Source organism: Cervus canadensis, chromosome 8 (genome assembly GCF_019320065.1).
Source record: "Cervus canadensis isolate Bull #8, Minnesota chromosome 8, ASM1932006v1, whole genome shotgun sequence".
Taxonomy (NCBI): Eukaryota; Metazoa; Chordata; class Mammalia; order Artiodactyla; family Cervidae; genus Cervus; species Cervus canadensis.
In genome coordinates, this window is record NC_057393.1 from 69,016,128 (window position 1) to 69,033,721 (window position 17,594).

General features: G+C 36.9%; 1 protein-coding gene across 7 annotated transcripts in view; it reads left to right on the forward strand.

Moving 5' to 3' along the window:
* Positions 1 to 17,594, forward strand: part of HERC4 (HECT and RLD domain containing E3 ubiquitin protein ligase 4) — a 126,138-nt gene that overhangs the window by 49,923 nt on the left and 58,621 nt on the right. For all 7 annotated transcript variants that reach the window (XM_043476807.1, XM_043476806.1, XM_043476801.1 and 4 more), the window contains exon 8: positions 12,756 to 12,916. In XM_043476807.1, the coding sequence (XP_043332742.1) occupies positions 12,756 to 12,916 (161 nt within the window). The remainder of the gene's footprint in view (positions 1 to 12,755; positions 12,917 to 17,594) is intronic.

Below are 17,594 nucleotides of genomic sequence, written 5' to 3' on the forward strand. Positions count from 1 at the left end.
TTTTTCCCCCTGATCATTTTTATTCACATGTTTCAGGAAACTGTCTTGGCTGTTAGGGTGCTTTTTGCTCGATGTATACATTAATTCTCTTGGCAAGAAGGATTTTGCCCTTGACTTGTTTGTTTATATTATGCCAGTAGCATGCAGGGTAACATTGTAGATTCTTCCACTTTTGCTGTGGTGACATCTGTGGGTCATTCCTTTTTGAACAGTGCTGTTCCATGTGACATTACACTTGAAGTTATAGTCTTTTTTTTTTTGCTTGTCCACCTTTTGCTTTAAAGAATGAACAAATTGACCAATTAATTACCTAAGACATAAGATTAATCAGTGGTGAAAGTTGAACTGGAATACTGATTTCCCCATCCCCAGTTCTTGGGAGTAAATAGGAGTCTGAGCTTTGTAATTGAGCTTCACCTTTGGTCCCCAGAGGCAAAATAGCCTTTGCTTGACTAACTTGGTTTTGACCACTTAGCTTAATTTTTTTTCCAGCTAGTATGTATCTCTATATAATATAATTTAGTTTTCCAACAGTTAGTTCAGATACACAGAATTATGCTGCAGGTAGCCTTTGGTGACTTCCTTTTCTTTCTTTTTTTAACATCATGTGTATGATTACCCGCCTATGTATAGCCATGGTTCTCCATCATTAGGTCTTACTGCTATGTTGTACTCAACTGCGTGCATCTATAATTATTTACTCAGTCTATTCCTGATGGACTCTTGGGTATTTCCATTTTTGGCAATTGCAAATAATTTTGCTTTGAACATTTATTATTTGATATACATAAACTTTAGTATTTCTAAAGTGTACGGTTAGAATGGAATTTCTGGGTCATTTGTTGTTGTTTAGTTACTAAGTCATGTCTGACTATTTGTGACCCTGTGGACTGTAACTTGCCAGGCTCCTCAGTCCATGGAATTTCCCAGGCAGGAATACTGGAGTGAGTTGCCATTTCCTTCTCTCGGGGATGTTTCTGACCCAGGGTTTCAACCTGTCTCCTGCATTAGCAGCCAGATTCTTTACTGCTGAGCCACCAGGGCTTCCCAGAGTCATAGAGTATACTTGAACTTTACAGGTTAATGTTATCCTTTTTACCAGAATGGTTACCTTCCCATCACTATCAATTTGGTATTCTTAAACTTCAAAATTTTTGCTAGTCTCTTGGATATATAGTGACCTTAATCATGATTTTAATTTGTATCTCCATGGTTTTGTTAGGGATTGCTTTGAATCTGTAGATCACTTTCAGAAGTAATGACATCTTAATAATAATAAGTCTTTTAATCCATGAATGTGGGATCTTTCCATTTATTTAAGTTCTTTCAGCAATATTTTTTAGTTTTCATTGTATGTCTTTTTGCTGATTTTCCTACATTACTTTCTTTTGTGTTTATTTTTTGCAGTGAAAAGTTTTACTTTCTTATTTCCTTTTCTGTATATTCTGTAGCTATTTTTTTGTGGTTACCATGGGGATTACATTTAATATCCTAAAGTTACACACTAACTCAAATTTATACAAAGTCAATTTCAATAACACACTCTGTTCCTAGATGGCTCTGTCCCCACTCGGTTTCAGTTACTGGTGTCACAAGATAACTTTTATATACATTATGTGTCCAAAAAAATTAATAATTTTATGCATTAGTCTCTAGAATTCTGTAGAAAACAAAATTTGGAGGAAAAAGCCCAAAGTTAGAATAGTACTAGCTTTTATAATCACCCATATATTTACTTGTGAAAGTTCCTCAGTCGTGTCTGACTGTTTGTGACCATGTGTACTATATATAGTTCATGGAATTCTCTATGCCAGAATACTAGAGTGGGTAGTCTTTCCCTTCTCCAGGGGATCTTCCCAACCGAGGGATTGAACCCAGGTCTCCCGCATTGCAGGTGGATTCTTCACCAGCTGAGCCACAAGGGAAGCCCAAGAATACTGGAGTGGTTAGTCTATCTTTTCTCCAGTGGATCTTCCCAACCTAGGAATCAACCGGGGTCTCCTGCATTGCAGGTGGATTCTTTACCAGCTGAGCTCTCAGGGAAGCCCCATATTTACCTTTACTGAGATCATTATTTTTATAATACAGCTTTGAGTAACTATCTGGCGTTCTTTCATTTCAACTGTAGGATTTCTTTTAGTATTTCTTAAAGGACAAGTTTGGTGCTAACAAACTCCTTCAGCTTTTATCTATAAATGTCTTGATTTCTCTCTCATTTTTGAAGGGGAGTTTTGGTGGTGGTTTAGTTGCTAAGTCGTGTCCGACTCTTGCAACCCATGGACTGTAGCCTGACAGGCTCCTCTGTCCATGGGATTCTCCAGGCAAGAATACTAGAGTGGGTTGCCATTTCTTTCTCCAGGGAACCTTCCCAACCCAGGAATTGAACCTGAGTCTCCTCCATTGCAGGCAGATTCTTTACTGACTGAGCTATGAGGGAGTGTCAGATTCATGGTTGATAGATTTTTCTTTCTGTAGTTTGAATATATAAGACTACTGCTTTCGGATCTGCAAAGTCTCTGCTAAGAAATCTGCTGATACTCCTATTGAGGATTCCTTGTATGTGACAAGTCACTTCTCTCTTGCTTCTTTCAAGTTTCTCTCTTGGTCTTTCAACAATTTGATTGTAATTTGTCTCAGTATGGGTCTCTTTCAGTTCATCCTACTTGGAGTTTCTTGGATATTTGTGTTTTTCATCAAATTTGGGAACTTTTTGGTTATTACTTCTTCAAATGATCTCTCTCTATCTCTTTTTACCTTCTGGAACTCCTACAGTGCCTTTTTGGTCCACTTCATGATGTTTCATAGGTTCCTTAGGTTTTGTTTCCTTTTCTCCATTTTTTTCCCCCTTGAGACTTAGTAATTTCAGTTATCTTCAAGTTCCCTTATTCATTTTTCTTTCTGCTCAAATCTGCCTTTGAATTCCTCTACTGAACTTTTAATTTTGGTTATTGTATTTTTCATCTCCATAATTTACTTTTGATTTGTTTTCAGGCTTTCTGTTTTTTTATTGGTATTTTCATTCTCTTCATATACTGTTTTCTTGACTATTTTCATGTCTTTCTTTAGTTATTTGAGTATCTTTAGGAAAATTGTTTTAGTCTATCAAGGTTCATCATCTGGTTGTTTCATTTTTCTAAAGTAGACTTTTTTTTTTACAGCATTTTTAGGTTCACAAGAAAATTAATTTGTATATTTGTTTTAGTTGATGAACCTGCTGTTGACAAAAATAATCATTAAGCAGTCCATAATAGGAAAAAAGAAACGAGTTTTATTTAAGCCAAAGTGAGGACAGTTAGCCTGGAAGACAGATTCTCAGATAACTGAGGAACTGCTCCAGAAAAGCATGCTTTTCAACACAGTTTTATATTTTGTCAGAACAAAGATCCATCAAACAAGTCATGAATAGATTTCCTTCGAGATTTCTAAAAAAGAGATGAGCATGTACACAGCAAGTCCCTGTGGCCTTGACACCTGGGAAGAGAGTCTTTTATCAACGAAGGAATGCCAGGTTTGGCATCCCAGGAAGGGAGCAGGGATTTAATCTTTATTCTTTCCATGGACATTGTTTATTTCTGGTCATTGTGTCCTTTAATAATTAGAGCAGGTGTAGAATGTATGTTTGATAGGCCACAAAGCAGCTGGTTTAATTAGCGTTGAATTTGTGTTATCTTAGGTGTGAGCCCGAATGACTTCCCATATCTCAGTATGGGAAAATCTCTTTTTGTCACTACATTGACAGTTTATTGCAGGTATACATATTGCACACTAGGGTTTATTCTGTTGGTTTGGAAAATGTATATTGATGTGCATCCACTCTTGTAGTATTATATATTTTCACTTTCCTAAAAATACTTTATGCTCCTCTTATTCATCCCCCTCACACCCTAACTCTTAGCAATCACTGACTTTTACTTTCATAGTTTTGCCTTTTCCAGAATATCACAGTTGGAATCACATACTTTGTAGCTTTCTCTGATTGTCTTCTTTCACTTAGTAATGTGTGTTTATGGTTCCTCTGTCTTTTTTCATAACTTGGTTGATGATTTTTTTTTTTAATGCTAAATAATGTTCCACTGTCTAGATACAAGTTTGTTTATCCATTTACCTACTGAAGGAAATTTTGATTGCTTCTAAGGTTTGGCAGTTACAAATAAAGCTGTTATGAGCATCTGTGTTTAAGTTTTTTATAGACACAGGTTTTTTAACTACTTTGGATAAATAATGAAGAGCACTTTTGCTGGATCATATTGTAATAGTTTAGCTTTGTAAGAAACTATCAAACTGCCTTCCAAAGTAGCTGTATCATTTTGCATTCCCATGTTGGTTTTTTTCTTTGATTGGGCGATGCTTTTGTAATTTTTAATATTCTCAGATTTTGTTTTTCTTTTTGAAAACTGGACCTTTGAACCTAAAATGTGGTAACTCTGGAAAAAAGGTTCTCCTTCTATAGGGTTTGCTGATTTTTGTTTTGTTTTGTTTTTTCATTTATTTTTATTAGTTGGAGGCTAATTACTTTACAATATTGTAGTGGTTTTTGCCATACATTGACATGAATCAGCCATGGATTTACATGTGTTCCCCATCCCGATCCCCCCTCCCGCCTCCCTCCCCATCCGATCCTTCTGGGTCATCCCAGTGCACCAGCCCTGAGCACTTGTCTCGTGCATCCAACCTGGGCTGCTGATCTGTTTCACCCTTGATAGTATACTTGTTTCAGTGCTACTCTCTCAGAATATCCCACCCTTGCCTTCTCCCACAGAGTCCAAAAGTCTGTTCTGTACATCTGTGTCTCTTTTTCTGTTTTGCATGTAGGGTTATCACTACCATCTTTTAAAATTCCATATGTATGCATTAGTATACTGTATTGGTGTTTATCTTCTGGCTTACTTCACTCTGTATAATGGGCTCCAGTTTCATCCATCTCATTAGAACTGATTCAAATGAATTCTTTTTAATGGCTGAGTAATATTCCATTGTGTATATGTACCACAGCTTCCTTATCCATTTGTCTGCTGATGGGTATCTAGGTTCCTTCCATGTCCTGGCAATTATAAACAGTGCTGCGATGAGCATTGGGGTGCACGTTTTGTTTTGATTGTTACAGATTGTCTCTGTGCCAAGGATCAGACTGAACTGTAAGCCTAAGGTCTTCTCAGCTCTTTTTTGAGACTGTACCTTTTCCTGGGCATACAGAATGACTTTCTAAATTCCCCTCTATGTGCAGTTACATTTGAATGTCCTAGATCTTAAACAACTGACTTCTAAAAGGGGCAAAAGAAATAAAAGGCAGAAAATAGAAGAAGATAAAATTAAAAAAAAAACAAAAAAAAAACAGCACACACACCAGCCCTTTCAGTCCTGAAAGTCTCTTTAGCTGGAGGAGAATAGGCTTGTGACAGTGGTCAGAAGGGTTACAGAAGAGATTTATCCTCCTTTTGTGTCTGTTCTTCTGTAATCAAAAGCAGCAATTGGTGATCAGAGGACTGATCTCATATAGAAGGACAGAATCTGTATAGCCTGCTCTGGCTTCCACAAGCTGTGTCCAGGATACTCCTGGATCATTGGATAACTGCCTGTCAGACGGTTGAGGGTGAAGGGGTAGGTGGCTAATACTGTGCAGAGTGCTGAAATTAATCAAAATTAATTGCAGTTTACCACCCAAGCCTTCCTTTGGAAATTGCAAAAGGCAGGAGGAGTAAAGGAAAGATATATCTGTCTGAATGCAGAGTTCCAAAGAGTAACAAGGAGAGATAAGAAAGCCTTCCTAAGTGAATGCAAAGAAACAGAGGAAAAAAATAGCATGGGAAAGACTAGAGATCTCTTCAAGAAAATTAGAGATACCAAGGGAACATTTCATGCAAAGATCGATACAATTAAGACAGAAACGGTATAGACCTAACAGAAGCAGAATATTAAGAAGGGGTGGCAAGAGTACCCAGAAGAACCATACAAGAAAGATCTTAATGACCCAGATAACCACGATGGTGTTATCACTCACCTCAAGCCAGATATCCTGGAGTGCAAAATCAAATGGGCCTTAGGAAGCATCACTATGAACAAAGCTAGTGGAGGTGATGGAATTCCAGCTGAGCAATTTCAAATCCTGAAAGATGACGCTGTGAAAGTGCTGCACTTAGTACACTAACAAATCTGGAAAGCTCAGCAGTGGCCATAGAACTGGAAAAGGTCATTCCAGTCCCAAAGAAAGACAGTGCCAAAGAATGTTCAGACGACTGCACAATTGCACTCATCTCACACACTAGCCAAGTAATGCTCAAAATTCTCCAAGGTAGGCTTCAACAGTACATGAACCAAGGACTTCCAGATGTTCAAGCTGGATTTAAGAAAAGTAGAGGAACCAGATCAAATTGCCAACATTCGCTGGATCATAGAAAAAGCAAGAACATTCCAGAAAAACATGTACTTCTGCTATATTGACTATACCAAAGCCTTTGTGTGGATCACAACAAACTGGAAAATTCTTCAAAAGACGGGAATACCAGACCACCTGACCTGCCTCCTGAGAAACCTGTGTGCAGGTCAAGAAGCAATAGTTAGAACTGGACGTGGAACAAACAGATGGGTTCAAAATTGGGAAAGGAGTACGACAAGGCTGTATATTGTCACGCTGCTTATTTAACTTATATGCAGAGTACATCACGCAAAATGCTGGACTGGATAAAGCGCAAGCTGGAATCAAGATTGCTGGGAGAAATACCAATAACCTCAGATATGCAGGTGATACTACCCTTATGGCAGAAGGTGAAGGAGAACTAAAGAGCCTCTTGATGAAAGTGAAAGAGAGTGAAAAAGCTGACTTAAAACTCAACATTCAGAAAACTAAGATCATGGCATCTGGTCCCATCACTTCATGGCAAATAGATAGGGAAACAATGGAAACAGTGAGAGACTTTATTTTCTTGGGCTCCAAAATTACTGTGGATGGTGACTGAAGCCATGAAATTAAAAGACACTTGCTCCTTGGAAGAAAAGCTATGACAAAGCTAGACAGCATATTAAAAAGCAGAGACATTACTTTACTGACAAATGTTCGTCTAATCAAAGCTATGGATTTTCCAGTGGTCATGTATGGATGAGGAAAAATGGTCATGTATGCACCATAAAAAAAACTGAGCACTGAAGAATTGATGCTTTTAAACTGTGGTGTTGGACAAGACTCTTGAGAATCCCTTGGGCAGCAACAAGATCAAACCAATCAATCGTAAAGGAAAACAGTCCTGAAGATTCATTGGACAGATGCCTATTCATTGGACTAATGCTAAAGCTGAAGCTCCAGTACTTTGGCTATGTGATGCGAAAAACTGTCTCAGTGGAAAAGACCCTGATTGAAGTCGGGAGGAGAAGGGGATGACAGAGGATGAGATGGTTAAATGGCGTCACCAACTCGATGGACATGAGTTTGAGCAAGGTCCTGGAGTTGGTGATGGACGGGAAGCCTGGCATGCTGCAGTCCCTGGGCTCGCAAAGAGTCTGACACTATTGAACGACTGAACTGGACTGAATTCCCTATACCCATTTGGAAATTTGGAAACTTTTTAAATTGTTACTCTAGAAATAGCATTACTCTTTAATTTATATTAATACTTTCCCAGGAGTTGTAAAGCCTCCATTTACCTTTCCTAATTTTCATTCTATATAATTAAACCCCAGAAAAACATTGCTTCATATAGTCAGTGCACATTTAGAAATGGCTGTACATCCATTTACTACATTCTTTTCTCTTTAATTTTTATAATAATTTGTATCATTTTCCATTTGTCAACCACTGTCTGGAATTTCCTTTATGTAGATTTGCAGGTGGCAGATTCTTTGCATATTTAAAAATGCTTGTATTGCACCTTCATTCATGAGTGATTTTGTTGGTTATAGTATTGTAGCTTGACGTTTGCTTTCAGCACTTTTAAGATAACCTTCCCCTGTCTTTTGGCTTCAGATTTGAGAATTCAGCTGTTGGTATGTTGCTCCTTTGAAGACAATTTGTCTCTTTTCTCTTTGTTAAGGAATGAATTTCCTCATTTTCTTACTGGGCTTCTTGAATCTGGAGTAATATCTTTGATCAGTTATGGGAAATTCTAATCTCATCTCTTTAGATACAGTTTTTCCTTTCCTCATAGGACTCTGGATGTATATTTGTAAAAATAATTTTATTTATTTGTTTATGGCTGTACTGGGTCTTTGTTGCTGCATGGGCTTTTCTGCAAATGAGGCCTATCCCCTAGTTGCAGTGTGTGGGCTTCTCATTGTGGTGGCTTCTCTCATTGCAGAGCATGGGCTCTGGGGCTTGAGGGTTTCAGTATTTGCAGCATGTGGGCTCAGTAGTTGTGGCTTCTGGGCTCTAGAGCACAGGCTTAATAGTTGTGGTGCATGGTTTTAGTTACTGTACCACATGTAGGATCTTCCCAGATCAGGGACTGAACCCGTGTCTCCTGTATTAGCAGGCAGATTCTCTACCCCTGAGCCACCAGGGAAGCCCCTGATTGGATGTGTATTAAATCGTCTCACTCCACTTTATAGTTTCTCTCTTAACTTTCCACATTTTTGCCTCTTGATTATTTTTTATGATTATTTGATTATTTTTACGATTTATGCTTCAGTTCACTAAATCCCGTATCTATTTTTTGTTAAACCTCTAAGATCTCAAATGTGAATATTGTGATTTTTCAGTCTTAATGTTTCATACTCTTTTTAAAAATCTGAAAGTTTTTTTTAAATTTAATATTTCTAGCTATTGGTCAGTTTTCAGCCTTGGCCTTTACTTCTTTGGACATTAAGCAACTATTAAACATAATTATTCTAGGTTCTTGTGTTTGAAAATTTGAATATCTGAAATCTTTAGCAGACTGTTTCTCTTGTTCTTCCTGCTGGGTCAGGTTTAGTGAACCCTGTTCCTTTGCTCAGTTTTGTTTAACTGTGTATTTGAAAAATGATTTATGGGAATAATTTGACAAAGCCTTCATCAGGATCTATTGTAAAAGATGAATAAAAGCTCAACATATAAATGGGCAGAAATGTTTACTATTGTAATGTTTATTAGACTGTTGAAGTTATACATGAATATATATTCACTAATGTGTAGAGAGTTCAACTTTTCTTGTTCAACTTCATACATAATTTATTAAAAGATTATAAATATTTTTAGGTAATTTTTTTCTGATGAAATATTTAATCAGTCTCCTTTGAAATATCACAGATTATTTATTGTTAATCCAGTTTTGTAATTCTTCATAGTTAAGATGAGCATGATTTGAACAGTTACTCTTAGCTCTGTAAACTTAGTTCTTTCCCATAATTTCATTTATTTAACTGTTGGATTGGGGGAGGAATTTCAGTTATATATTGATAGAAATGTAAGAACTTATCTACAGAGGGAATGTCAGTTGATATCTTCACTGGTTTGATTTGCAGGTAGTTGGTATTACAAGAACTATGTATTATTTCCTTAACAAATAATTGTCAGGAACTTCTTGAAGGAAGCAGCCAAGGGATACCAGAAATATGATCTCATCAAGGGATATTATCTAAAAGGAAAGGGTTCAAATTCCAGTAGTACAGTATCGTACTGTTTTTGAACTATTACAACAAATATAGGACTTGAGATAGTTATGTTTGTTCAGTGGGTCTAACTCTATGCTGTAATCCTTCGGAGAGTTTTTAGTAATATGTTGTTGCCTAGGCTCACTCCTAGGCAATTCCAAAATGTGGCCAGGATTAAGAACCACACCTTTAGTAGACCAGTGTGTGGAGGAATTTAATGAACTAGTATTGAACAGTAATTTTCAAATTATTGATATGTTCCTTTAAAATATCACAGTACTACTTCCTGAAGGAGGCAAACTGGGCAACGTTAAGCCCTTCTTCAGCCACAGCAGTTTGTTTCATATGCTTGTTGTTGTTCAGTCGCTCAGTGGTGTCCGACTCTTTGCAACTGCATGGACTGCGACATGCCAGACAGGCTTCCCTGTCCTTCGCTATCTCCCAGAGTTTGCTCAGACTCATATCCATTGAGTTGATGATGCCATCCAACCATCTCATCCTCTGTCGCCCCCTTCTCCTCCTGCCATCAATCTTTCCCAGCATCAGGGTCTTTTCCAGTGAGTCGTCTCTGCATCAGTTTAGTTCAGTTCAGTTGCTCAGTCATGTCCGACTCTTTGTGATCCCATGGAGTGCAGCACACCAGGCTTCCCTGTCCATCACCAACTCCCAGGGCTTGCTCAAACTCATGTCCATCTAGTTGGTAATGCCACCCAACCATCTCATCCTCTTTTGTCCCCTTCTCCTCCCGCTTTCAGTCTTTTCTAGCATCAGGGTCTTTTCAAATGAGTCAGTTCTTTGCATCACGTGGCTGAAGTATTGGAGTTTCAGCTTCAGCATCAGTCCTTCCAATGAATATTCAGGGTTGATTTCCTTTAGGGTTGACTGGTTTGATCTCCTTGCTGTCCAAGGGACTCTAAAGAGTCTTCTCCAGCACCACAGTTCAAAAGCATCAATTCTTCCGCGTTCAGCCTTCTTTATGGTCCAGGTTTCACATGCGTACATGACTACAGAAAAAACCATAGCTTTGACTGTGCAGATTTGTCAGCAAAGTGATGTCTTTTCAAGGAGCTCTCTGTGTTTGTCATAGTCTTTCTACGAGTTCATTTATAGTTTATTTTGTTACATGTGTATCCTTGATTTAAAAAATTTTTATTAACTTTAGCTCATCTGGTTCTGAGATGAGATGGTTGTTAGATTCTCCTTAGTTTTTTAGTTATATGACAGGCTAGATAACTTGAAAACTGTGGAATCAAAAGGTCCTTTTAAGTAAATATCATAGATTAGTTCACAAGGAAGTAAAGAGAATTCCACTGGGCAAAAACAAGGAAATCTGAAAATAATACCTGTTAGTTTGAACTGACTCTGGAGCTACTCTGAAAAAATTTGCCAATCTGGGTAATGTATTAATTAGCTTATTTTGCTTGACAAACCACCCCCAAGTTACTGACATAATTACCTATTTAGCTAGTAATTCTGTGGCTTAGTGATTTGAGCTGGGCTTCGTTGGGCAGTTCTCATCTTAGTTGAACTCAGTTGATCAGTTAATGATCTGGATAGGGGCTGGGTAGTCTGTGGGGTCTTTAGCTGGGTCAGCTTATCTCTGCTCCAGATTGTATATTATCCTTCAAGCTAACCTTAAGTTATGCTCATAATAGTATAACAGGGTTCCAAAAGAGAGGTAAAGAATGCAAAGCCACCTGTTAGGCTTAGGGTCACCTCATGCACTGTCATTTCTGCTTCATTCTGTTCAAAGCAAGCCATAGGCCAGAGACCAGTTTTAAGACATGGAGAAATAGATTCCTCATCTTGATGGGAACCCCTACAAAAGTCATATTGTAAGGGTAATGGGTATAGGGAACGGAATAACTTTGGCACTTTTTATAAGCAATATACCACAGATGGCAAGGGAATTTGGAATAGGAGGTAGGACCGAAGAAGTGGTAGAGGCAGTAGTGAGGCCTGTGAAACCGTCTCCTCCCAGTAAAGCCACCTCATGGGAAGAGTCCACAGTGAAGTATTCTCTTGCTAGTTTAAGGAGACTTTTCTGGCCTTGGCTTAGTTTCTTGTTTGGATCTTCCCTCAGAATTGTTAACCACAAGACTGTCCTAAAGTAGGCTTGGGACTTACCAGAATAGTCCTGAATTGATGTATATGTGTTATGTTTCACAATGTATTAAGGGTTTTAAATGAAGTAACTGTCTGCATGATTTGAAAAGAAGAACTAGAAATGGGTAAAACATAGTCATTAAATTTTTAAATTCAGTGGATAGTGGAAACAGCAGGTTGGACATACTGCTAAAGAGAAAAGTAATAATATGAAAAACAGATATAGGGAAATTAGTCACAAGGGATATGGATATTTAGGAGACGTTAAAAGACTGTTAGAGAGTTGGGAAGATAAAACATTTGTCTAATATTATCAAGAAGAGCATTGAATACATGGGAGAGGGACAGTATTTACAGAAATAACATAAGAATTTGCCAGACTTGATTGAATCCATGAAACTGAGGAATACAACACCTGAGCTGGATGATCACCTTTAGCCTATTCCTAAATATATAGTGATGAAGCATCAGAGGGAGTCGGACAGATTCAGGATTAGTGGGTTTTCGCTAGCTTCAGTTTTGTAGTTTCTTAGGTTTGTAATTTGTTTGCTTCCACTCTGGTACCTTTAGAGAAATCTGAGTGTGTATACATAAGAATCAGTTTCTTTTGAAGAAAGGAAACATTGTCTTACCATACATGTTTATATATACCAGTCTTCTGCCTAGTTCACTAAAGCTTTTGAGTGATACCCACATGGTGTAGGCCCTTACAGACTACAGCTTTAAGCTAGAACCTGATCGAGAAGGTGATTGGGTGATCTCCTTGGACAGCAGTTAGATGCTGCCTCTAGTGCTGAATCATATAGTGTAAGAGATATCAGTATAGAGCTGGGCCTTTTTAAATTTGGACATTTGTGGGAATTTTCTGGACCATGCTTAAGCAGTCTACCTGTGTGATACAGAATTCACTCAGTATAGAATAAGGCTCTTAATAAATTTTTGTACAGAAAACTTAGAAACTCTTATTTATTAACTTACTTATGAAGAGAAAAATTATACCAGTAATGTTCACTGTGCTTTTCTAAATGTAAACTATTTTTATATTTACATGAAAGGTAACATTAAGTCTGAGGTTTTCTGTCATTTTACTCTAGGCAGCACACTTCTGCTTTTGTTCCTTCATCAGGACGAATTTATTCTTTTGGACTTGGTGGTAATGGACAGCTAGGAACTGGTTCAACAAGCAACAGGAAAAGTCCTTTCACTGTGAAAGGAAATTGGTTTCCTTATAATGGGCAGTGTCCACCAGATTTTGGTAAGTTCTTTTAAAACTTTGCAGCACATGCTAAAACTGTTGTTAAAATGTTGCTCTTAAGAAATGAACTTTTCTACATTTGAAATGAAAGAATTCCAAGATGCATTGTTTAGGGAAAATAGTAAGATACAGAATACTATATACTGTGGTTTAGTTTATTTATATTTGCTTGTATATGCATAAGGAAACACAGGATAAATAAAATAATGAAAGTGGTTTCAGAGGGTGGAAACCAAATGGTGGTTAGAGACCAGTGGGAGGGAAATATTTTTGGTTTTTTATTTTTAATTATGGTAAAATACACTTAAAAAGTTTATGAACTTAACCATTTTTAAAGTGCTCAGTTCAGTAGTGTTAAGTACATTTACACCGTTGTGCAGCTACCTCCAGAGCTTGTTGCATCTTGCAAAACTAAAACTCCTTGTTCATTAAACAACAATTCTCCATTCACTCTTCCCACTAGCTGGCAGTCATTCTGCATTCTGTCTCTCAGATTTTGACTTGATTCTACCTCATAAGGCTTCTCAGGTAGCTCACATGTTCAGAATCTGCCTACAGTGCAGGAGACCTGGTTTGATTCCTGGGTTGGGAGGATCCCCTGGAGAAGGGAGTGGCAACCCACTCCAGTATTCTTGCCTGGAGAATCCCATGGACAAGCCTGGCGGGCTATAGTCTATGGGGTCACAAAGAGTTGGACACGACTGAGCAACTAACACTTTCAATTTCACCTCATAAGTGGAATCATGCGGTATTTGCCTTTTTGTGATTGGCTTATTTTATCAACTTACCATTAATGTCCTTAAAGTTCATCCATGTTACAGTATGAATGTTAATAGTAAAGCTATTAACAGCATGTGTATATAGACTATATTTTGTTTATCTACTAATTGCTGATGGATATTTGGATTGTTTCTACCTTTCAACAGCTGTGAATAGTGCTATAAACATGGGCTTATAAATATCTCTTTAAGATCCTTCTTTCAGTTCTTTTGGGTATATGCGAGACTTTAACAATTACTTTAACAGTCTTGGGTATATATGAGACTTTAACGTATATAACCTTGTCTGTTTCTCTGAAATTTGAACATATGTATATATTACTTATTCAAAATATTAAACTTTAGAATTTGCTTTTATATCCCACTGTTTTAGCCAAATGTATAATTTGTTTTTGTTACTCTTTCAATGGATCTGGTTATCTTTTCATTGCTATTAATTTACTACTAAAAAATTTGAAGTACTCAAATGCTGTTTTCTCATTCACTTCTTTGACATGCTGCAACCAAAATGTACTTTATAAAATACTTTCTTTACCATCCTGAACTATACCTCAGAAATGTTTTTTTATTTATGTTATCTGTATTTGGTTTTCTTTGGGATTTTTCTCTGAGCTGTGGGACTTGAGACTATTTAGTGATGAACCTGCTATGAAGATTGACATTTGAAAAGATCCATAACTTTAAATTTATTTATTTATTTATTTTTAAAAGATCCATAACTTTTTAATATGAATTATCTTTCAAGATTTTTTTTTTGTAGCTGAAAGGTTATCTCAGGTATATACTTATTTAACAAAGATCAGAATATGATACTGTTTTTTTCTTCTTTATGTTTGATTTTGTGTTAGAATATGGCTTTACTTTCTTCCAGTCATTCTAAGGTTTGGAACTTGCATTTATTTTAATAGTATTGTTATTTTTCTTATGTCCGTAGGAACATGTTGTTATTTCATCATATCAGTTTCTTCCACAAGGCACCATTAATAACCTAAAAAAGAGATTTTTGTCATTTAAAGCAGCATGGATATTGCAAGGAATCATGTATTTCTGTTCATAAAGTTTAGTCACCTAGAGGTGCATTTTGTTGCCTTTAAAATTACATACTTTGAGATTATTTGTATTAAAGTGGGAAAGGAAATAGAATTCTAAAGGTAGTCATTATTGCTCCTGTTTAGTCTCATTAAAAAACTGTTTACTCACAGTAGCCAAAATGTATAAACAATTCATTTGTCTATCAACAGATGAATAGATAGATAAATATGGAATATGCATGTAATTGAATATTAGTCATACAGAGGAATAAGATATTGGTACGTGCCACAGTATGGAAAAACCTTTAAGACATTATTATGCTAAGTGAAAGAATCCAGTCACAAAAGGACAAATATTATATGATCCCTCTTACATGAGGTACCTAGAACAAATTTATAGAGAACGAGAGAACAGTGGTTACCAGGTGCTTGAGAGAGGGGAGAATGAGGACTTCTTTAATGGGTACAAAGTTTCTGTTTGGGATGATAAAATATTCTGGAGATGAACAATGATAATGGTTGCATAACACTGTGAATCTACTTAATGCCAGAAATTAACACTTTAAAATGGTTAAAACAGTCAAATTTTCTACTATGTGTATTTTACCACAATTTAATCGCTGATAATTACTTTGTACTGTACTAAAACTGTGTAGGATAGAAACTAATTAAATGTGAATTTTATTTACTCAGCCGCTCTAGGAGTCTGTGGCCCCTACCATAAATCACATTTTTAGCATAAACTATCTGATATGGTCTCAAGGCCACAAATAAACAAAGACACACTTAATAGGATATTCCCAAGACTTTGAGACTCTATCCTTGGAACTGGGCAAAGGGTAAACCTTTCTTTAGAATGTGTATGCTCAGGTCAGTCGCTCAGTCGTGTCCGACTCTTTGCGATCCCATGAATCGCAGCACGCCAGGCCTCCCTGTCCATCACAAACTCCTGGAGTTTATTCAGACTCATGCCCATCGAGTCGGTGATGCCATCCAGCCCTCTCATCCTCTGTCATCCCCTTCTCCTCCTGCCCCCAATCCCTCCCAGCATCGGGGTCTGTTCCAACGAGTCAACTCTTCGCATGAGGTGGCCAAAATATTTGCAGTGACCCTATTTCTGAATAAGGTGACTTTCTGAAGCCTCTGGGAATTAGGACTTCAAACATAAGAATTTGGGGAGAACACAGTTCTTCCCATGACAATGTCCCAGACCTGACAAAGTAATCTTTTACTGGGCCCGAAGCATCATAAGCATTGGCTCCATAAGTACAGCCAACTTGATTCCTTAAAATGACTTGTCGTATCTAATTCAATAGCTATCATTCTCAAATATGACATTTCACGTAAGCCCTTGGTTATATAATTGATTGTTCAACCAGTTATGAAAGAAGTACAAACTAGTGAAAAGGGGAACATACTTTTACTGAACCCATGCAGACAGCAGCATTACTATCAAAAGAAGGGAAACCTAGTATGTTTGAATACTCACTGAATTCTGGGGATCAGCAAGAATCAGATAAAATTTTTTAATTGATGTACTATATTTTGTTTCAGGTGTATATTACAGATAATCACCATAGTAAGTTAAGTTAAACATCTATCACCATAGTTACAATTTTTTTTTCTTGTTTTGAAACTAAGATTTAATCTCTTAGCAAGTTTAAAATATGACTGGAAATTTGTACCTTTTGAGCCCCAGCCAGGGGTGGCTGGGGGTAGGGGCAGACACAATAGATAAAGGGGCTCAAAAGATACAAATTTCCAGTCATATTTGAAACTGTCTACAAGAATAAATCTTAACAGTTTCATAACAGTTTTGTAACTGGTGACAGATGTTAACTGGACTTATTGTGGTGATCATTTGCAATATATACAACCACTAATCTGTTCTCTGTGTCCATGAACTTGTTTTCAGTTGGTGGTGGTTTGTTTTTTAGATGTCATGTGTAAGTAGGATTGTATAGTGTTTATTTTTCTGACTTATTTCACTTAGCATAATACCCTTGGGAATCATTTGTGTTGTCACAAATGGCAATATTTCCTTTTTTATGGCTAGTATTCCATTGCATGTGTATGGCTGTGTATATATTATTTGTGTGTGTATGTATACACACATCTCATATTTTCTTTATCCATTCATCCATCAATGGAAACTTAGGTTGTTTCCATATTTTGGCTATTGTAAAATGAACATGGTGGTACATACATCTTTTCAAATTGGTGTTTTTGTTTTACCCAGAAGTAGAATTTCTGGATCATATGGTAGTTCTATTTTTAATCTCTTGAAGAACTTCCATACTGTTTCCATAGTGGCTCTACCAATTAACATTCCCACTAGCAGTACATGAGGCTTTCCGTTTCTCCACATCTTCACTAACATTTGTTGTTTCTTGTCTTTTGGATAATAGCCAATCTAATAGGTTGATATTTTGGTGTGTTTTGCGTTTCACTGATGATTAATGACGTTGAGTATCTTTTCATTTTCCTGTTGACCTTCTGTATGTCTTCTTTGGAAGAATGTCGGTTCAGGTCTTCTGCCAATTTTTTTTTTTAACCAGGCTGTTTGTTGTCTTAATGTTGAATAATAGGAACTGTTTATGTATTTTGGCTATTAACTCCTTATTGGCCATATCATTTGCAAATGTTCCTGCCATCTGATAGGTCTCTTTGTTATGTCAGTGGTTTCCCTTGCTGTGCAAAAGCTTTTAAGTCTAATTAAGTCCCATTTATTTTCACTTTTGTTTCCTTGCCTTAGGAGACAGATCCAAAAAATGTTGCTACAATTTATGTCAAAGAGTGATCCGCCTGTTTTCTTCTAGGAGTTTTGTGGTTTCTGATCTTAACGTTTTGGTCTTTAATCCATGATGA